This window comes from Mytilus edulis, chromosome 1, assembly GCF_963676685.1.
Source record: "Mytilus edulis chromosome 1, xbMytEdul2.2, whole genome shotgun sequence".
In the NCBI taxonomy this organism is placed as follows: Eukaryota; Metazoa; Mollusca; class Bivalvia; order Mytilida; family Mytilidae; genus Mytilus; species Mytilus edulis.
This window is the reverse complement of record NC_092344.1, coordinates 88,643,277-88,666,342: the sequence shown is the minus strand read 5'-3', so window position 1 is coordinate 88,666,342 and position 23,066 is coordinate 88,643,277. Positions and strand designations below refer to the sequence as shown.

Below are 23,066 nucleotides of genomic sequence, written 5' to 3'. Positions count from 1 at the left end.
GCTTAATTAAGTTCATTACATATACATTAATTTGTTGTTACTAAAATACTATGAGAGTTCAAGCACACCCTCGTATTGCATGTATTGATAGATTGTCAAAAGATGTTAAGAAGGGAAACAAAGAAAAGAATATAAGAATAACAATTAGGTCTTTTTTCATCTAGGGGATAGATCCCATTGATACAAATGATACCTCAATATTTTTATGGTAGGGGTGTGCCATTCTGGCCTAGAAAATGTACCAATTTTAATATACATGTAACATAACGTTCAGCACCTATAGTCAGGAGCAGATCCAGAACTTTTTGTAAAAGGGGGGGGGGGGGCTGACTGACCTAATAGGGGGCCGCTCTAATCATCAGTGATTCCCTAAATAATCAACCATTTTTTTCCCATGAAAGAAGGGGGGAGGAATTTGTAACTTATTTTGAAGGTGAACTTTCATATTAATTCATATATTAGTTTAATTTAGTATAGAATCATATTCAAAACAGTGTAGCTGTGGTCATTGATTGCCGACCTTAATTTATCCCATTGCCTGGGGCAGATTACGTGAACGTTTGTCTGTAACGACCGCTGCTCACTATGTACTTGTTAAAGACACTTAAACTGTGGGGTCACAAAAGGTTCTCAACACCTAAATAAAGTAATTAGAAAAACTAATCAGGAATAACACGATGTTTTGATTTGTATCAATAATATAAATCAAAAGATAAAGTTATTCCTGAATAATTTTTCGAATTATTTTAATATTAAAGGCGTTAAGAACCTTTGGTGACCCACAGCTTAAATTCTATAATAAGTAAGTAGTGAGCAGTGGTCGTTACAAACAAACGTTAACATAATCTGTCAATAGTCAATGGGATAATTTAAGGTTGTCAATCAATGGCCACAGCTACACTGTTTTGAATATGATTCTTATAACATTGACTATTTATAATTTAAGATTCTGAATAGCATATTCATATATGAAATGAAGATCATACACACCCCAAATCAATATATAGTTATCAAACACAAATGCATTTTTATATAGTATGTTATAAAAAGGAGGGTCATTTTTATATAAAACCTCTCAAAAAATGGGGAGGCAGTGCTGTGTATTTACTATTAATCCATTTATGCAACAATTACCATTTGTGGATCAGGATAAAATAACATGTGCTTCCTGTCATCTAACAAATTTTAATTGGAGTGACAGTTTAATTTGAAATTATGGTGTTTTTTTAAGTGGTGCAGATGATAAGCCCGACATCATTTTACTGTGATTTCTCGGGCTTAGTTGCAAGACTGAATAGATAATAACATTACACTAAGACGAGATCTCGATATTCCGTTTTTTATACAATTCCTACAGACCAATTTAAAATTCCAAACCGAATGGTAGTATCTGTGAAATGAGTAAGTAAGACAATTTTAAGAGCAATTTGTAATAAATAGATAATTGCAAGAAAATGTTTGTGTTTGTATTAAATAATTAATTTATACAAAGTCTGTTCCTTGGGCTTTGATATATTGAGCGAATTATTATATTATTAAAAGCAAAAATATCATAAAAGTATAAATTTAAAAAATCAGTCAAATTGAATTTATACGGATTTTTACTGAGTAATGCCATGTACCTTGGTCCATAACAACAAAGTAACAAGGCTGCGTTTGAATTTGTCTCCATTTTTCTAATCTGTTACAATAAGTGTGTACATCAATAACAACGAATAATAGCACATGATAGATTGATTGATCGATTGTTGTTTGCATCGCCCACAAGAAAAATATTTCATGCAATACAAGTGTGGACAAAGATCAGTGTGGATAGTATTTTTGGATGTTTGACAGTGTTTTCTGCCATAAAAAGTTTTCTGGTTTTCCCCATTGGCCCCTATGTTGAACTGTTGTGCACAGTGACAGCCAACCTGTACCAAATACTAAAACTAGCAGTGTCTTTTGAGTTTTAATGTCCATGACTGTCATGGAGGAGACACTACTTTAAATCAGTGCCGACCATTTATAGATTTTATTTAGCTAGACATTGTTTTTAATATCAAATCTACATATTGGCCAACTTACTATGAGTGCTTCGTATATATAATTTGTACAGACCTGTAAATAAGTGTTGTGCATGTGTAACGTTACATTGGATGATTTCCTTTCAACATTTTAACTTTGAAATAACTTCTATGTGAATGCATTAACATTTAAAAAAATGATCCGTTAAGGGAACACAGCTAGCTGAGTGTGCTCCAACGATAGATAGTTTTACGTAAAAAAAAAAGCGGGAGATTGGAAGGATTGCTAAATTATTCCGATAAAATAAGTTCCAAAATTTGATTTTTGATAGCAGTAAAAACTCAAAATTAGAAGAGAACCATATTTGGTGCATTTCTGAGGTGATTTTAGTACGCGAGATGATGTCTGAGAACCTGCATGCATATAATATTTGTATTGTTCTATTTTTGTTCCTTTGAGGTGGCCATTTCTTACTTGGGTTTTTCCACATAAAACTGAAAATTTGTGTAGGATCTTCTAGGTATCATAGTTAAGTTATATAAAAAAATATTCATAAACACATGTTTTTAGTTTTTTATAATGTTTGCCTTTGCCACTTCAAGATCTTTGACAAATAATAACATCATGGGAAAGTCTCCATTTACTCTTAAAACGAGATTATCTAAAACAAAGAACGTTTGACTGATAGATTTTATACATACGGTCGTTAGTTGATACTACAATTTTGTAAGAAAATGTTGTGAAGTATAACTCTAATAAAACTCATTATATTGTATTTCTTTTGATTTGAAAACAGTTTTCTTCGCCGTATGTGGATTTGAATGCGCAGTTGGTAAGTACTTGATGTAAGAAATTTTCATGATATATCACATTTTGAAACAATATTGCTAATTTTCCCAGAAGTTATCACACAGTGACAAAATTAAACAGTACTGATATCAATATTAATATTAAAACAAGAGGATGTGGTATAATTGCCAATTGGACAACTCAAATAGCATTGCAATTAACAACTATAGGTCACTGAACGGCCTTCAACAATGAAAAAAACTATACCGCATAGTCAGCTATGAAAGATCTTATTTTTTTTTATTTATGTTTCTTGTGTATAATTCGGAGTTTAGTATGACGTCCATTATCACTGTACTAGTATATATATACATATTTTTTAAGGGGCCAGCTGAAGGAAGCCTACGGGTGCGGGAGTTTTTCGCTACATTGAAGACCCACTGGTGGCCTTCGGCTGTTGTCTGCTCTATGGTCGGGTTGTTGTCGCTTTGACACAGTCCCCATTTCCTTTCTCAATTTTATGTATATTATACAAATACTTAGTATACGTATACAGTACTAGTATGTAAAATAAATATTCCGTGAATTTCTTGCTTATTTATCAGGCATACTATTTTTTCTATTTCTGTAAAGTTCAAGGCTAGTTGTTTTAAATGAGTTCCATAATATGGGACCTATACAATGGAATAGTTTCTTCATAAAATTGGCAAATAATTACATTCCCATAACTTCACAATCTTGACAAAAAACATTTTCGTAAAATCTGTCCATTAGTCGTCATTATTTTTCCCACAATCTCAGGTTGTGTGATTTCGTTATTTATCTGATGTCTAAAAAGGGCATAATTTCGAACCTCTCCAGAGGTTTTCTGTTTTTAAAAAGGCTTGAAAATGAAAATTAGGCTGCTTTAGCCGTGATGGCACTGTAGACATAGGTCGCCATTTATGCATATCCCTTTATTTGTTAAGTAGTACACACAAGTTTTGTTACTGTGTTTGGGAAAATAAAGGTAAGTATTGCAATTATATTCGCGTGGGAAAATAATAAGATTGAATAAAATAGAGTTGCAAGGTAAAAAGTGAGAGATCCATATAATGTTGGAATTAATTGGTCATAGCACTTTACGTTTCTACGTACTTATACATCGCTGGTTTTCAAATGTTTGGGTTAACTTTGATCGTTCCTAATGAAGGAAAATCTAGAAAAGCGTTTACGCACTTAATTCAATAAGTGTTATTTTTCTTTACTTAAAAACATACAAAAAAAGTCAAATTTACGATGCCAAAGTAGAAACCGTCTGTTCTGTCGTAAAAATTAGTATCCTTTTCCGATTTTAAAGGTTAGTATCTTATAAGAACTAACCACCACAACCAGGTACTATAGTTGTCACACTACCATAGAGGACTAATTATAAGACCCTTGGGACCACAGACATATATATTCATATAACACGGTTTTACTTTCTCGCATGTATTAAGAGATTATAGAGGTAAGTATAGACCTGAGACTATGGTCATAGCATTGTCAGTTTATTTTCGATCTATGAGTTTGACTCTCCTTCTGGTATCTTTCGCCCCTCTTTCAGTAACCTGACAGTATGTTCTACGCTGATATATAACCACACAAAACTTCTAAGTAGAACAAAACACTTATACAACGGTTTACTATCTCTTATATATAAACAGTTAATGGAGGTGAAAACAGACATAAGACTAACTTCAGTAACCTGGTTGTATGTTCTACACAGACATATAACAGTAACTGTACAACACTCGTTCTCAGTAAAAAACTCATTTTACATGGTTGACTATCCCTTATGTATAAACAGGTGACAGAGGTTAATACAGACAAAAGACTGACTTCAGTAACCTGGCATGCAGTATGTTCTACACAGACATATAACTGTATAACACTTGTTCTCAGTAAAAGAAAACTCATTTTACATGGGTGACTATCGCTTATGTATAAACAGTTTATGGAGGTTAGTATAGGCATGAGACTAACTTCAGTAACCTAGCAGTATGTTACACACAGAAATATTATAACTGTACAACATTTGTTCTTAGTAAAAAAGAAAAAAAACCTCATATGAAATGGTTGACTATCCCTTATGAATAAACAGTTTACGACGGTAAGTAGGACATAAGACTAACTTTAGTAACCTGGCAGTATATTACACCTCATTTAAAACTGATTAAGGAAATGAAAATTAAATAACGAAATAGAAAACGAATCAGGAAACAGAAACCGAAATAAGAAAATGTAAATCGAATAAGGAAAAAAGAAACCGAATAATGAATTAAAAATCGAAATAGGAAATAGAAATCGAATAAGGAAACCGAAACCGAATAAGGAAATGAAAATCGAATAAGGAAATAGAAACCGAATAAGGAAATGAAAACCGAATAAAGAAATGAAAATCGAATAAGGAAATAGAAACCGAATAAGGAATCGGAAAAAAAATAAGGGGAAAAAAATTAAAATTTTGAGGAAAAAAAAATTAAGAATTTTTTTTTTGTGTGTTTCAGTTTGGACTTATAATATTTTTCAAATTTGAATATCGCAAAAAGGAAAAAGGAAAAAACAAACAACTTGTGTCTGGTCCTAAACCGTACATGTCTGACTGTAGATTTCGTTCATCTGTTGCATGGTTTATTTAAGTTTTTGTTGCTAGGTATTTTATAATAGGTCAACTATATTTGATGTTTGAAATGATTATAAGGTGTACATGTTGTCTGACAGGGTTCATCTGACCTTGACCTCATTTGTATTGTTCATTTGACGATGTTTCTGAGATTCTATAAGCAATTAGCTTACTATACGTGATATGATAATAAGGTGTACATGTCTGTCTGGCTGTGTTTTTCTGACCTTGATCTCATTTACGAGGATCATTGATAATGTAAAGTTAATGTTATACATTTATTCAAACCTTAATATTACAGGCTTTCAGCATCATTACAATTATCATATGTAAAGTACACCGATTTCAGCGTGTGCAATCTTGTTTCCTTTTGTCTTAGAGAATTAAATGAAAAGATCAAAACTCTGTCCAGCACTGAGAAACGTTCAGCAAGACAAGAATTTGGCAAATACAGTTTCCATTCTACAAAAGTATTCTTATCGGATTGTATCAATTTTATGCCAAGATGTTTTTGTAGTTTCTCCACTATATTAAAAAAAATACATAAATCAGGTTTAATTAATCAACTACTATTGGAAATAAATATAAAACTCTAACAGGAAGCTGGACTACATTCAAATAACTATACCTAATTGGTTTCTTTTTCAAGAATTGATATTGAACTAACATCTGTCCTTGGAGTGCTTTTGTGAATTCTGATTTTGGCCACTTTCTTATTTGTAAAAGCAGATTCATAAAAAAAATTCCGGTTCTTTGACTGTAACTGTGGAATTGTTTTGACTTATAGTCGTGCTTGACTATACATAAGAGATTTACTATCAGCGTAATATTACACAACACAGGTAGATAATGGACTTCCAGCTAGCTTTATTTGGTAAGGCGAATATGTATAACGAATGTTATAGGATTTAAATGTGATAATGAAGACTATTTCGATGGCACTGAAAACGAGTAATGTTTTTCTTCACTAAGATCGTCTTCTCATAATAATGTCTGTTTTTTTTAATTTAATTATATACGAACTAAACAACGTACTGTTTGATTTTCTCGTTTGAGTTATACGATATGGGTTTTCGAGCGTATTACTGAAAGCTGAGCGATACATTTAGTGTGGTCTTTCGTGAATAGTTCTTTCTTTGGCAATCATACCACATAATCATCGCAAATCTCATTTTTTTATTCTAGTATTTAAAAAAAGCTCTCCGATTGTTTACCCATTCGAAAATGGTTAAAAAATTGAAAATAAATGATAGGTATAGGGTGGAAAAACATGCGCATTTTATAGACCTAATAATTACATTAGATGTAAGTTTCATAATAATACGTTATTCTTATTGGCTAACTGCACATCACGTGTTATTCCTTAAGCAATTGCATTACACAATAAAATGTATCATTCATGATGACACGAGGTCCCACAATAAAGTGCACAGGTGAATTAAATAAAAACTTGATAAAAATCGAGTTTTCATGATCCTAGCTAAAAAAATGTTATTATAAGTATTGAATGCTTCTTTTTGTAACTTTATATGGTTGTAAAAGCGTTGACCGTGTGCACATTTTTAGAATGAAGCGCTTCCGCGCTTCATACAAAATGTACTTCGGTCAACGCTTTTACACCCCAATAAATTTACAAAAAGAAGCATTCAGTTCTTAAATAAATGATATGTATGGGATGGGGAACAGATGCAGATTGTATGGACCTTATAATTGACATCATGCCTTGCTTGTGTCCTAAAACTCATCCTAGAACTGTCGAACTTCTAAGTTTCCATTTCCTGTCGCATATCCATATTTGTTATTGAGATAAACATATGGTCCGGGTTACAAAGTGTTAATAAGGAAACTTCCATTGGAACAGATAACGACTACTTGGTTCTAACGCAGATACATGTTTAAAGTTAAATATCTATTCCCCTGGTCTGATTTAACATACAAAATCAATTTCGAAAAGTTATTAAATATAATTTGATATATCCATACAATCTAAGTGAGAGTTATTCTTTTATTGTGAATGCCTATCGTATATATACAATATTATGTCAATACCAGGAAAATATAAACTTTTTTGTATGAGGCTGAGACATTGGGGAAGGGCGAGGTTCTACCGAGCCCTTCCACAGTTTTGCGCCGAGTACAACAAAAGTTTATATTTTTATGACATTGCCTAATATTGTTTTTATACTGCAACTGAAATTAATACATTGATAGCTTTTTAAATCGTAACACAAATGTCAAACTTATTTTCATCCCTCAGTAATGGACCCCTGATTGTGGAAAAAGTGTTCCATGATGAAATCGACATTATACAAAATATAGCTGTTACTATAGTTAGGAAATAAACGCAACTAGTTGCAGTAAAAAACACATATTATTTCTTCCTACATTGTGTAAGATTAGAAACATATGCCCCTTCAAATACAATAAACAATAAAGTTAAAACAGATGCGCCAAGTGCGCATCATCCGTCCTGCTTTACATACAAGACACCAAACTATCCATTATTAAAGACAAAAGGAAAAAGATATAAGCAATCACAAGTCATCATACGATCTTATACTATGAGCAAAACACGAAACGTACACAAAGCCAACAAAGGGCACAGGACGAAATGTGAAACAATTTTATACTTCAATAATAAACGAAAAACAGATATCAACAAAACACAGCCATTTCAGGATAGTGGCTCGGGGAAAGTTACATTATACTGGGATATACTAGAACCTTGGACTGTGGTGTAACAACACAAGAACAAAGTAGCTATATACATTCGGTTGGGAAGGGCTTGACTCATAATTCATAGGAAAGGTACTTAGCACAAAACAATTAAAATAACATAAAAACGAAAGACACACAGAACCAATCTAAGCTAGAGTACTCGCAAATTACTAAGATATAGTTCGAAGTTCAATCCATCTAATAAATTAATCATGTTTTCCATGATCATCCATGACAAAAATGACACAATCAGTATCAGGACACCTACAATGCATGGAGATTTAGTTATCATCAGTCTGAAAATAAAATTACCTTGTGAAATGCCAAAACTTCAGTACCAACAGGATGCCCGCCCATAGGTGATAATACAACGACGGATCGAGCGCAGGGTCATATATAGTTCAATGACAAAAATGACATTCAGGACGCCATGTTAGTAATGTATTAAAAGAATTAATAAAAATAAAATTAATGTTAGATCCGATAATGATACAATTGATAACCTTTAAGAATGTAAAGGACGAATAAGTTCGCATGAACTTAATACAGTCTTCCAACAAAGCCCTTCAGAGTGAAAATTTCATATCTTCTCTCAATTATAAAAGTAGAGATATAAATATGTCATCCACTACTGATTAGGGGACAAATGATATTACATAAAACAGATGTTTAAAACAAAAACTGAGTGTGTAAATTTTTGATTAACCCTCAAGTTAAGAAATTACAAAAGTAAAAAGTAAATATTCTGATTTAGTTTTACATCTACACATTACCTCATCAGATATTAAAAAGAAAAAGCACGAGTTTTGAATAATGTATTATTTTTCATAGTTTTATCTGTTATATTTAAAAAGCTTTGAATCTTTAATATGGTTTTCGGTAAATTTCAACAGCTTAATTAAGTTCATTACATATACATTAATTTGTTGTTACTAAAATACTATGAGAGTTCAACCACACCCTCGTATTTCATGTATTGATAGATTGTCAAAAGATGTTAAGAGGCAAAAAAAAAAAATATAAGAAGAACAATTGGGTCTTTTTTCATCTAGGGGATAGATCCCATTGATACAAATGATACCTCAATATTTTTATGGTAGGGATGTGCCATTCTGGCCTAGAAAATGTACCAATTTTAATATGCATGTAACATAACGTTCAGCACCTATAGTCAGGAGCAGATCAAGAACTTTTTGTAAAGGGGGGGGGGGGGGGGCTGACTGACCTAATAGGGGGCCACTCTAATCATCAGTGATTCCCTAAATAATCAACCATTTTTTTTCCATGAAAGAAGGGGGGAGGCATATGTAACTTATTTTGAAGGTGAACTTTCATATTAATTCATATATTAATTCAAATTTAGTATAGAATCATACTCAAAACAGTGTAGCTGTGGTCATTGATTGACGACCTTAATTTATCCCATTGCCTGGGGCAGATTTCGTGAACGTTTGTCCGTAACGACAGCTGCTCACTATGTACTTGTTAAAGACACTTGAACTGTGGGGTCACAAAAGGTTCTCAACACCTAAATAAAGTAATTAGAAAAACTAATCAGGAATAACACGATGTTTTGATTTGTATCAATAATATAAATCAAAACATAAAGTTATTTCTGAATAATTTTTCGAATTACTTTAATATTAAAGGCGTTAAGAACCTTTGGTGACCCACAGCTTAAATTCTATAATAAGTAAGTAGTGAGCAGTGGTCGTTACAAACAAACGTTCACATAATCTGCCCCAGTCAATGGGATAATTTAAGGTTGTCAATCAATGGCCACAGCTACACTGTTTTGAATATGATTCTTATAACATTGACTATTTATAATTTAAGATTCTGAATAGCATATTCATATATGAAATGAAGATCATACACACCCCAAATCAATATATAGTTATCAAACGCAAATGCATTTTTATATAGTATGTTATAAAAAGGAGGGTCATTTTTATATAAAACCTCTCAAAAAATGGGGAGGCAGTGCTGTGTATTTACTATTAATCCATTCATGCAACAATTACCACTCGTGGATCAGGATAAAATAACATGTGCTTCCTGTCATCTAACAAATTTTAATTGGACTGACAGTTTAATTAGGAATTATGGTGTTTTTTAAGTAGTGCAGATGATAAGCCCGACATCATTTTACTGTGATTTCTCGGGCTTAGTAGCCTAAATCCATCAATTGGAAATACAACTTTAAAATTTTGATGGATTCAGTCGAGGATTATGCCAGGCAATGGGCTAAGCGCGAGAAGGAAGACGTAGACACTCTTTCCGAATGGATTAAGGCAGTGAGGTCGTTGATACAAATCAGAATTAAGAAACTGAATGAGTCCATCAATGCCCATGCTACGTCAATCTTTAAAGACCCAAATGTTGCAAAACACCTATCCGACCTCCATGACAAATATGTTGTTGTCCCTGCAGATAAAGCCCCAAATAACATCGTTTTTGTGTGTAAAAGTCACTACATCAACTGCTTGATAAACGAATTAGGTATTGACAATTCACTTGGTAACTCAACATATACCCTCACGACACTTACCAAAGAGGAAATCCTGGATAATCATAGGTCTGTTCTATGTTCCTTTGGAATTTCAACCAAAGATGAAGAACTGGATCTTCCATCACTGTATTGGATACCTAAACTACATAAGTGTCCTTACAAACAACGGTATATTGCTGGGTCTTCCAAGTGCTCCACGAAACCTCTTTCTAAATTATTAACATCTATTTTATCAGCAATCAAAGACGGGTTTCAAAGTTATTGTGAAACTGCCTATTCTAGAGGTGGCGTGAATCAGATGTGGATACTTAAAAATTCAAAAGATCTTTTAGAGTACATACAATCTAACTCTCTTTCATCTTGTAACAGTATTAAAACATTTGACTTTTCTACCCTGTACACAAGTATTCCACATTCCAAACTAAAAGACAAATTGAAAGAGTTGATATTACTTTGCTTCATAAAAAAGAATGGCCAACGTAGATACAAGTATCTTGTCTTAGGGAGGGATAAATCCTACTTTGTAAAGAATCACTCTGATTCAAACAAAAAATTCTCTGAAACTGATATTATCAAGATGCTTGATTTCTTGATTGACAACATATTTGTTACGTTCGGAGGACGTGTTTTTCAACAGACTGTCGGCATTCCAATGGGAACAAACTGTGCCCCTCTACTCGCCGACTTGTTTCTTTATTATTATGAGGCTGACTTCATGCAGGAACTTCTTAGGAAGAAAGATAAGAAGTTAGCAATATCCTTTAACTCTACTTTCCGCTATATAGATGATGTTCTTTCACTAAACAATTCAAAATTTGGTGACTATGTGGAACGCATCTATCCAATCGAACTAGAGATAAAGGATACTACAGATACAGTTAAGTCGGCTTCATATCTTGACTTACATCTAGAAATTGACAATGAGGGTCGGTTGAAAACAAAACTTTACGACAAAAGAGATGATTTCAGCTTTCCAATTGTGAACTTTCCATTTCTAAGTAGCAACATTCCAGCAGCACCTGCATACGGGGTATATATCTCCCAATTGATACGATATTCCCGTGCTTGCATTTCCTATCATGATTTTCTTGATAGAGGTTTGCTGCTCACAAGGAAGCTATTAAACCAAGAGTTCCAAATGGTGAAGTTGAAATCATCCCTTCGTAAATTTTACGGACGCCATCACGAGTTGGTTGACCGTTATGGAATAACCGTTTCACAAATGATATCGGATATGTTCCTTACGTCGTAACTACAATCCCCTTCCCTTTCATGAATATGACCTACCGAATAAGACTATTTACCGGATTTGTAATCACTTAAGCAACACGACGGGTGCCACATGTGGAGCAGGATCTGCTTACCCTTCCGGAGCACCTGAGATCACCCCTAGTTTTTGGTGGGGTTCGTGTTGTTTATTCTTTAGTTTTCTATGTTGTGTCGTGTGTACTATTGTTTTTCTGTTTGTCTTATTTATTTTTAGCCATGGCGTTGTCAGTTTGTTTTAGATTTATGAGTTTGACTGTCCCTTTGGTATCTTTCGTCCCTCTTTTGCAAGACTGAATAGATAATAACATTGTATACACTAAGACGAGATCTCGATATTCCGTTTTTTATACAATTCCTACCAGGGATGGGGTAATTGAAAATGTAATGGTAATTAAGTGTAATGCATTACAATAAATAGATAATTGCAAGAAAATGTTTGTGTTTGTATTAAATAATTAATTTATACAAAGTCTGTTCCTTGGGCTTTGATATATTGAACGAATTATTATATTATTAAAAGGAAAAATATCATAAAAGTATAAATTTAAAAAATCAGTCAAATTGAATTTATACGGATTTTTACTGAGTAATGCCATGTACCTTGGTCCATAACAACAAAGTAACAAGGCTGCGTTTGAATTTGTCTCCATTTTTCTAATCTGTTACAATAAGTGTGTACTACATCAATAACAACGAATAATAGCACATGATAGATTGATTGATCGATTGTTGTTTGCATCGCCCACAAGAAAAATATTTCATGCAATACAAGTGTGGACAAAGATCAGTGTGGATAGTATTTTTGGATGTTTGACAGTGTTTTCTGACATAAAGAGTTTTCTGGTTTTCCCCATTGGCCCGTTCAACTATGTTGAACTGTTGTACACAGTGACAGCCAACCTGTACCAAATGTGTGCTCCAACGATAGATAGTTTTACGTAAAAAAAAAAAGCGGGAGATTGGAAGGATTGCCAAATTATTCCGATAAAATAAGTTCCAAATTTTATTTTTGATAGCAGTAAAAACTCAAAATTAGAAGAGGACCATATTTGGTGCATTTCTGAGGTGATTTTAGTACGCGAGGTGATGTCCGAGAACCTGCATGCATATAATATTTGTATTGTTCTATTTTTGTTCATTTGAGGTGGCCCTTTCTTACTTGGGTTTTTCCACATAAAACTGAAAATTTGTGTAGGGTCTTCTAGGTATCATAGTTAAGTTATATAAAAAAATATTCATAAACACATGTTTTTTGTTTTTTTATAATGCTTGCCTTTAACACTTCAAGATCTTTGACAAATAATAACATCATGGGAAAGTCTCCATTTACTCTTAAAACGAGATTATCTAAAACAAAGAACGTTTAACTGATAGAGATTTATACATACGGTCGTTAGTTGATACTACAATTTTGTAAGAAAATGTTGTGAAGTATAACGCTAATAAAACTCATTATTTTGTATTTCTTTTGATTTGAAAACAGTTTTCTTCGCCGTATGTGGATTTGAATGCGCAGTTGGTAAGTACTTGATGTAAGAAATTTTCATGATATATCACATTTTGAAACAATATTGCTAATTTTCCCAGAAGTTATCACACAGTGACAAAATTAAACAGTACTGATATCAATATTAATATTAAAACAAGAGGATGTGGTATAATTGCCAATTGGACAACTCAAATAGCATTGCAATTAACAACTATAGGTCACTGAACGGCCTTCAACAATGAAAAAAACTATACCGCATAGTCAGCTATGAAAGATCTTATTTTTTTTTATTTAAGTTTCTTGTGTTTAATTCGGAGTTTAGTATGACGTCCATTATCACTGTACTAGTATACATATTTTTTAAGGGGCCAGCTGAAGGAAGCCTACGGGTGTGGCAGTTTTTCGCTACATTGAAGACCCACTGGTGGCCTTCGGCTGTTGTCTGCTCTATGGTCGGGTTGTTGTCGCTTTGACACAGTCCCCATTTCCTTTCTCAATTTTATGTATATTATACAAATACTTAGTATACGTATACAGTACTAGTATGTAAAATAAATATTCCGTGAATTTCTTGCTTATTTATCAGGCATACTATTTTTTCTATTTCTGTAAAGTTCAAGGCTAGTTGTTTTAAATGAGTTCCATACTATGGGACCTTTACAATGGAATAGTTTCTTCATAAAATTGGCAAATAATTACATTCCCATAACTTCACAATCTTGACAAAAAAACATTTTCGTAAAATCTGTCCATTAGTCGTCATTATTTTTCCCACAATCTCAGGTTGTGTGATTTCGTTATTTATCTGATGTCTAAAAAGGGCATAATTTCGAACCTCTCCAGAGGTTTTCTGTTTTTAAAAAGGCTTGAGAATGAAAAATAGGCTGCTTTAGCCGTGATGGCACTGTAGACATAGGTCGCCATTTATGCATATCCCTTTATTTGTTAAGTAGTACACACAAGTTTTGTTACTGTGTTTGGGAAAATAAAGGTAAGTATTGCAATTATATTCGCGTGGGAAAATAATAAGATTGAATAAAATAGAGTTGCAAAGTGAAAAGTGAGAGATCCATATAATGTTGGAATTAATTGGTCACAACACTTTACGTTTCTACGTACTTATACATCCCTGGTTTTCAAATGTTTGGGTTAACTTTGATCGTTCCTAATGAAGGAAAATCTAGAAAAGCGTTTACGCACTAAATTCAATAAGTGTTATTTTCATTTACTTAAAAACATACAAAAAAGTCAAATTTACGATGCCAAAGTAGAAACCGTCTGTTCTGTCGTAAAAATTAGTATCCTTTTCCGATTTTCTCAAGATACATTTGGGTCTAAAAATGGGTATAAATAACTGTTATTATTTGCTTTATTTTGCTAATTTTCTGTTGGAAAAATAAATTCATCATATTTAATAAATTCTAAGTTATTTATAATGTTCATTTTTACTTTGTGATTTCTTTATGCTGTTCTATTTTAGGTTAAACCACCTCGTCTTTGCAATAATTAATAATTTAGTTATGACGGAACACCAATCATAAGATTATTATTGATAAAAATAAGAAGATGTAGTATGACTACCAATGAGACAACTATTCACAAGCGACCAAATGACATAGAAGTTAGCAATAGGTCACCGTACGGCCTTTAAAAATAATCAATTCCTTTATCACAAGCTATAGAAGGCACCGACCGACACAACAAATCGTAAAACAATTAAAAAAAAAAAAAAAAAGACAAAGGAAAAACAAATATGATTTATATAAATAGGCTCTTTTTAATGTAATCTTTTCTACGAATAACGCACTTAGCACTCGAAATAAGTTATTACGGAACATCATGCATACAATATTACTGATTCATGCATTTGTTATGATTTTCTTATTTTCACATATTGCGAAAAAATAAAGCATTGTAATTAATTAATTACCATAATAATTGACTACAGTGCTATTTTTATGTCAACCGTGGGCATATCTGTTGGCAAATGTAACATCAAACCTTTTTTTTTAGATATTTTGAAACATTTTATATTTTATTTTGTAAGACTACTTCAAAGAGTTTTTCATATTCTTTATTCTTTTATAACATTTTTTCTACATTATAATCCAAGTATTTTTATAAATGATACTGTTAACATTGATTTAAAACGATTTAGTTTTAGTATTTTCCATTCCATCTCATTAACTTTTACATGGTTTTATATCTAACAAAAAGAAAAATGTCTAAAAATAATAGAGGTGCAAGAACCTTGTGTATTTTCAAAACGTGATCTTGGAGTTTTTAAACTTCCAAATGTAACCGGGATCATTTAATGGTTCTTTGCATTTTCATTTTCATTTTCATTTTTAGCTCCCCTGGCGCAAAAGGCCAATTGAGGTTTCTAATATGGTGTCCGTAAACTTTTAAAAATATTCTCCTCTAATTTACAGGGCCTAATTTGATAATATATAGCCACAATCATCATTTGAGTAGTCAGCACTTTGGTGACATGAATTGTCATTGATATGGTTATATTTATAAATTTACTGTTTACAAAATTTTTGAATTTTTTGAAATACTAAGGCTGTCTACCTCAGGCATAGATCACCTTAGCTGTATTTGGCAAAACTTTTAGGAATTTTGGTTCTTAATGCTCTTCAACTTCGTACTTTATTTGGCCTTTTTAACTTTTTTTGGATTCGAGCGTCACTGATGAGTCTTTTGTAGACGAAACGCGCGTCTGTCGTATACACTAAATTTAGTCCTGGTATCTATGATGAGTTTATTTACAACCACTGGGTCGATGCCACTGCTGGTTGAGATTTTTTTCCCCGAGGGTATCACAAGCCCAGTAGTCAGCACTTTTTGTGCTGACATGAATTGTCATTGATATGGTTATATTTATAAATTTATTGTTTACAAATTTTTGAATTTTTTGAAATACTAAGGCTTTTCTACCTCAGGCATATTTCACCTTAGCTGTATTTGGCAAACATTTTAGGAATTTTGGTTCTCAATGCTCTTCAACTTCGTACTTTATTTGGCCTTTTTAACTTTTTTTGGATTCGAGCGTCACTGATGAGTCTTTTGTAGACGAAACGCGCGTCTGGCGTATATACTAAATTTAGTCCTGGTATCTGTGATGAGTTTATTTTGAGTATATAGTTTTAAAATTGTGTCCGATAACCTCGTCTGTTAAACAACAGGGCCGACATGGTTAAAAATAGATTATGGGGGTATAATGCAAGTATTTTTTATTATAAAGAAAACCGATACAGATACAAAAAATCCAACAGGAGCACGCATGTTCAGAATGTGGTGATCTACCATCTGTCTATTTTCATCAAAATTGTAAGACGACTTATCATAGGAGTTTTTGCCCTTCAATGACGAATTTTACTTTTTTTTCATTTTTGCCTATTTCCTTAAACTGAATAATACTAGTAGATAGACGAAAACATTATATAGCAAAAATGATGAAATGACAAACTCTACAAATAAGTTAAATGACCAAAATCACCAGTTTCCTCCTACTTGGAGTTACTGCCTCATAATGACGTTTTAAACATATTCTAGAAACTTTAAATGGCAAAAATGAGCAGCAAGACCAGACAAAGTTGTCAGTCTACTCCTTATTGGATTAACAAGTATTATCCTTTGATGACAATTTTTGATATTTTTTTTGGCGCTTTTTTCGCTTTTTATCAACAAAAAGTACCCTAAATAAATATTTCTACATTTCAGGTCTGACATGCCGAGTTTGTTACTATGCACAAGATGTAACAAAGTGTGGAGCTACAACACAATGTCCACAAGATGAGGTGATATAAATCAATATTTTTTTCCTGTAAAAATTTTCTCATTTGTTAACTGAAGCACTTTGGAGCGGTAGAGTTAGATAAATTTCATGATTTCAAGTCTTTTACCATTTAGTGGTATCTATATAGAAATAAGAAGATGAGGCATGATTGGGTTTGAGACAACTTGCCACCAAAGACCAATTGATGTAGACGTATCTGTTCTGTTTGCCGGTAGATAAGTGTGGACAAAGACTTGCGTCTGATGGGCGATTTGTTTTATATATAGTTGCGAAGAAAATCAGTAGTACGTTGTCATCCTTGTCTTGTCTGTGTGTTGTAATTAAGTTTATTAACGATTTTAAACCAATAGTTATTATTTCCAAGCAACTAAAAATATTATATCTAATTTCTAAACATGAGCTTAAAGGTATAATGTTATTACTAGTTTGCATTACTTTGAACTGCTGTTGTTATTATGCATATACAAATTTGTATATTCCAGCATTGTGGAATCCATGAATTTTCCATGAATGGAGGGAAAACGTATCACGCTGGATGTATTTCCACTGATGTAAGTGTTATGTTAGGAACTTATATAGCAAACAGTCAAATGTTTTATAAATGTTTTCAACTTCATTTGGCGATTATTAAGTTAAAGAATTAGGTACAGATTTTGAAAACATTAATCTGATTATGTATATGGTTATTCCATTCAAAACTATTCCTTGTATTGTAATTTTAAATATAAAAGACAGATTTGATTAATTTTAGGTGTGCGAAGGAAGACAGAACGCACCAATAAAAATATTTGGAAAACGTAGACAGTTAACAACTGTAAAAGTACAATGCTGTGATACAGACATGTGTAATGTCGATCCAAATAATGTTACAACAGGTAATTATTATATGGACATTAGAATTGGGATACCTCGAATATATCTATATACTTATATGTGAGGTATTTTTTTTAAATTTTAATCCGTTATATTTATATCAACTACTTTTGAATTCCCATCCATTGACATTACCTGATATAGGTATTAGCACAATTATATAATAATATACATTATTAGGTCAATGTCAGAAAAATATAAACTTTTTTGTATGAGCAAGGTTCTACCGAGCCCTTCCGCAGTTTTGTGCCGAATACAAAAAAGTTTATACTTTTATGACATTGACCTTATATTGCTTTTATACTGCAACTTTAATCAATTCATTGATAACTTTTCAAATCTTTTACACACATGTCAAACTTATTTTCACCCCTTAATGAACCCCTGATTGTAGACAAAGTGTTCCTTGATGAAATTGACATTGCACAAAATAGCTGTGTCACTATATTTAGGAAATAAACACAACTAGTTGCAGTATTAAAAAGAAATAGCAAGTTTTGCACGACATGCATGCTCTTGAATTGTATCTTAATTTACTCCAAATGACGAATGTTTGGCATTGTCCAGTGAATGATGTGTACATTTGATTAATATTGTATTGAAAAAGGCCTTCATCAGCGTCAGCTTTAAAAAAAAAATTACTATGAAAAGATAAAATATGAAAATCCTTTATACTTATATGTGAGGTATTTTTTAAAATTTTAATTCGTTATATTTATATCAACTACTTTTGAATTCCCATCCATTGCCATTACCTAATATAGGTATTAGCACAATTATATTCGTAAACGAAAATGGATCGACACTGACGAAGCTTTAAATTCGCTGTTTGGTTGTTATCTTTAGGTTTTAAAAAATATTTAAATATATTTGAGTGTGTGTTTGTGTATGCGTCTGTATTCCTTCAGGTGGCACGGTAGTATTTGCATTCCAGAATTTAGGTTGCTCTTTTGTGTTCCCTATACTTAGGTTAATGTATCTAAACAGTGTGATTGGACAAAAAATACAGTATCAACTGAACATACTTTCCCAAACTGAGGAATGAATCAGGTGTAGAAAATATGAAATAATTTTATATACAGATGAAAATGAATTTTTGAGAATTTTTTTTAATTTTTTATTCACTGCACCATAAAAGACCTAAAAGTACTAGTGGCCTTAGGTTTTTAAAAATAGCAAAAAAAGTAAACGGTCATGTTACATATTCAAATTCATTTCTGAATAGTAAAATGAAAGTACTTCAGTTAACTGTGAATGTAGAATTTTTGGCAGTGTTAGAAAGTGGTGAAAATTCTAAAAAGGCTATCATTATCCCTTATGGGCCAGGAAATACTACCGTGCCACCTTCAATTCCATGTGTAAATGATAAAATATAATAAAAATAATACTTTTAGAGTTGTTTTCCGGTTTTATTAGTTCGAACAGTGACCTGTTATTTGCTGATATCTTCAATGTCTTTATGGATAATTGTTTTATAAACAAAGTGTGTTTTTTCTCTCTGAAAGGATTGCCAGAAATGAATGTAACCACCACCCCTGCTAAAATGACTGGAAGTTCTACATCTGACCAGCAGTTAATGACTTCAAACTTTCCTACAACTCCCGCCACGTGCGTTGATCATTCTAACTGTGTTCACCTTTTACAGACATTTCCAATATGTACAGATTCTTATACTGCAAAGACTGTTTGTCCAAAATTATGCGGTTTATGTGATACTGATACTTCAGCAGCAACACATACATCTTACCAATGTGTAGATACTTCGAACGAATGTGAATTATTGATTCAACATTTTCAAGTTTGTAACGATACTGAATTCTCATTGGCTAGATGTAGAAAATCTTGCAACCTGTGTTCGCAAGTCACTACAACAGTACCAAGTGTAGAGACGCCTCCACCGAATAGAGAGACGCCTCCACCGAATAGAGAAACACCCCCACCAAATCGAGAAACTTCTTCACCGAACCGAGAAACAACCTTGCCTTCGCAGAGCTCTTCATTCTTACCAAATATAGAGACGCCACTTCCGAATCGAGAAACGGTCAAACCATCGCAAACATCAGCACCTCTACCAAATATAGAGACGCCAAGCTTTTAAAGACATCAGTTTTGTCCTAAACAGAAAACCCTTCTTACTATTAAAAAATGTTATACTATAATAAGTTAGCAAAGGTACTAGGATTATAATTTAGTACGCCAGGCGCGCGTTTAGTCTACATAAGACTCATCAGTGACGCTCAGAACAAAAAGGTTATACAGCCAAACAAGTACAAAGTTGAAGAGCATTGAGGACCCAAAATTCCAAAAAAAAATGGCCAAATACATCAAAGGTAATCTATTCCTGGGATAAGAAAATCCTTATTTTTTCGAAAACTTTAAAGTTGTGTAAATACGAAATTTATAAAAATGACCATATAATTGATATTCATGTCAACACCGAAGTGCTGACTACTGGGCTGGTGATACCCTCGGGGACGAAACGTCCACCAGCAGTGGCATCGACCCAGTGGTGTAAAAAGTTATCAAAGATACCTAGATTATAATTTAATACGCCAGACGCGCGTTTCGTCTACATACTACTCATCAGTGACGCTCAAATCAGAAAGGTTATACAGCCAAACAAGTGCAAAGTTGAAGAGCATTGAGAACCCAAAATTCTAAAAAGGTGTGCCAATACGGCTAAGGTAATCTATTCCTAGGATAAGAAAATCCTTAGTTTTTTGAATTTTTTGTTGAAAAGTTTTGTAAACAGGAAATTTATTAAAATGACCATATAATATTGATATTCCTGTCAACACCGAAGTGCTGACTACTGGGATGGGGATACCCTCGTGGACGAAACGTCCACAATCAGTGGCATCGACCCAGTGGTGTAAAAAGTTCTTAAAGGTACCAGGATTATAATTTAATACAACAGACGCGCGTTTCGTCTATATACTCATCAGTGACGCTCAGATCAAAAAGGTTATAAAGCCAAACAAGTACAAAGTTGAAGAGCATTGAGGACCCAATATTCCAAAAAGTTGTGCCAAATACGGCTAAAGTAATCTATTCATGGAATAAAAAAATCCGTATTTTTCGAAAAATTCAGAGTTTTGTAAACAGGAAATTAATAAAAATGACCATATAATTGATATTCATGTCAACACCGAAGTGCTGACTACTGGGCTGGTGATACCCTCGTGGAGGAAACGTCCACCAGCAGTGGCATCGACCCAGTGGTGTAAAAAGTTATCAAAGGTACCAGGATTATACGGTATCACAGCCTCATATGCATACTTCGAGGTTGTAACAAAATGATTTAAAACTAATCAGAACACTCAATATTAAGCAACACGAACCCGACCAAAAAAACTTGGGTACCTCGGAGTTTCCTATTAGGAAGTCATCATTTTCTCATGAAAGTTAAAATTCTGTGATAAGCCACATTCGATGATTTGAAAATAAGACGATATCGTTGTATTTAGTATTTCCTTCGATGTTGCATGTTTCATAAACATGTGAAATTAACAATATCATAAATTAATATCAATTGGAATGTATTGAACATTTTCTGTTATAGACATTATAAAAAAAGGCATTGGTCGGTATATGTTTCATTAGCTTCAGGATATTGAACACGAGTGAAACATATCAATCCCCTTTCACGTAAAATGATGTTGCGCACAGTAGTACACTTTCTGAAATGGTACTGGTTTTACACCCAGTGGTGGTCATATTGTAAACGTTTTACGAATTAAATTGATTAGACGTGTGTCGAAAGCCTGTTAAATTATAAAATGTTCATATACTGATCAGTCTGATTTATTTTCGTATACATTGGTTGTGTCTTTTTCGTGCAAGAGTGATAAATTTGTCCTGGTAAAATATGTCTGGGCGGACAAATTTTACTAGTATAAAAAGTCCATGGTTACAGAATTTACTAGTATATTTAGTCCGATGTTAGTAAATTATGCCCCCAGACCAGTTTTCCTAAGAAATCATGTCCTATAAAATCTTATATATAACTCATTCAGATATTTATAAACAATGGAAATTTAAATGTTATATATATTTGTTTTAATATTGTTTAAGAGTTGCGTATTTATATTTTTGATAAAATGCATGTCCCCAGAATAATTTTCCTAGGTAATTATGTCCATGTCATGAATATTACTAGGTAAAAATGTCCATGTCCTTTATTTTAAAAGGACATTTTTTTTTTATTAACAATGGAAAATCAATATTAATGTTTTAATATTGTTAAAGAGTTGTGCATTAACAGTTAAAATAGAATGCATGTCCCCGGACTTATTTTCATAGAAAATCATGTCAATGTCATTTATATTTCTAAGTAAAAATGTCCATGTCATTTATATTTCTAAGTAAAAATGTCCATGCCCTTTATTTTAAAAGGTATATCTGAGTGTTATATTTTAATATTGTTTTACAGTTATGTATCAATATTTTAGTTAAATTTATGTCCCATATTAATTTTCAAAGTACTAAGTTATAACGTACATGTCTTATTTTAACAGGAAAAAACAATGAAACTTTCCAATCTTAACTAAGATAATTTTTTTCCTAGAAAAAATTAGTGCCAGACATATTTTACTAGCTATGGACTTATTTTCCTAGGAAAATTTGTCGTAGGACTTATATTCCTAGTAAAATCATGGACATGGAAAAAAAGTCTGGCAGACAAATTTTCCTACTAGACCAATTTTACTGTTACAAGCACTACCCCAAAACAGTTCGCTCATTGAACGTACATGACGAAGATTTTGTCAGGAATTTTTTTTTTTTATTTCAATATTGATATCAAATGTTGTTGTTGATATTATCCTTGAAAATGTAATAAATGACGGAAAATTAGTGTAGTACCAACGGTATGCGATGTCATATCTAATGTGATATTAATGTAAACTATGTTAAGGTATTATTAACACGACATTTTCATGATTTCGACGCATATGTCCTTCAA

The 23,066-nt window shown here is 32.5% G+C and overlaps 1 protein-coding gene across 1 annotated transcript; it reads left to right on the top strand.

Moving 5' to 3' along the window:
* Window positions 1–6,230: 6,230 nt before the first annotated feature.
* On the top strand, window positions 6,231–20,275 carry LOC139520082 (mucin-2-like). The gene is made up of 6 exons (XM_071312507.1): window positions 6,231–6,314; window positions 13,423–13,458; window positions 17,155–17,231; window positions 17,713–17,781; window positions 17,982–18,105; window positions 19,609–20,275. The coding sequence occupies exons 1-6, from the start codon at window positions 6,290–6,292 to the stop codon at window positions 20,199–20,201; spliced, it is 924 nt and encodes a 307-aa protein (XP_071168608.1). The 5' UTR covers window positions 6,231–6,289; the 3' UTR covers window positions 20,202–20,275.
* The last annotated feature ends 2,791 nt before the right edge of the window (window positions 20,276–23,066 follow it).

Bases quoted from the DNA above. Each gene is read 5' to 3' on its own strand.
- LOC139520082 (XM_071312507.1), top strand. From the start codon at position 6,290: ATGGACTTCCAGCTAGCTTTATTTG. The intron at 6,315-13,422 runs GTAAGGCGAATA...ATTTGAAAACAG, and splicing joins CTTCCAGCTAGCTTTATTTG to TTTTCTTCGCCGTATGTGGA. The intron at 17,782-17,981 runs GTAAGTGTTATG...GATTAATTTTAG, and splicing joins CTGGATGTATTTCCACTGAT to GTGTGCGAAGGAAGACAGAA.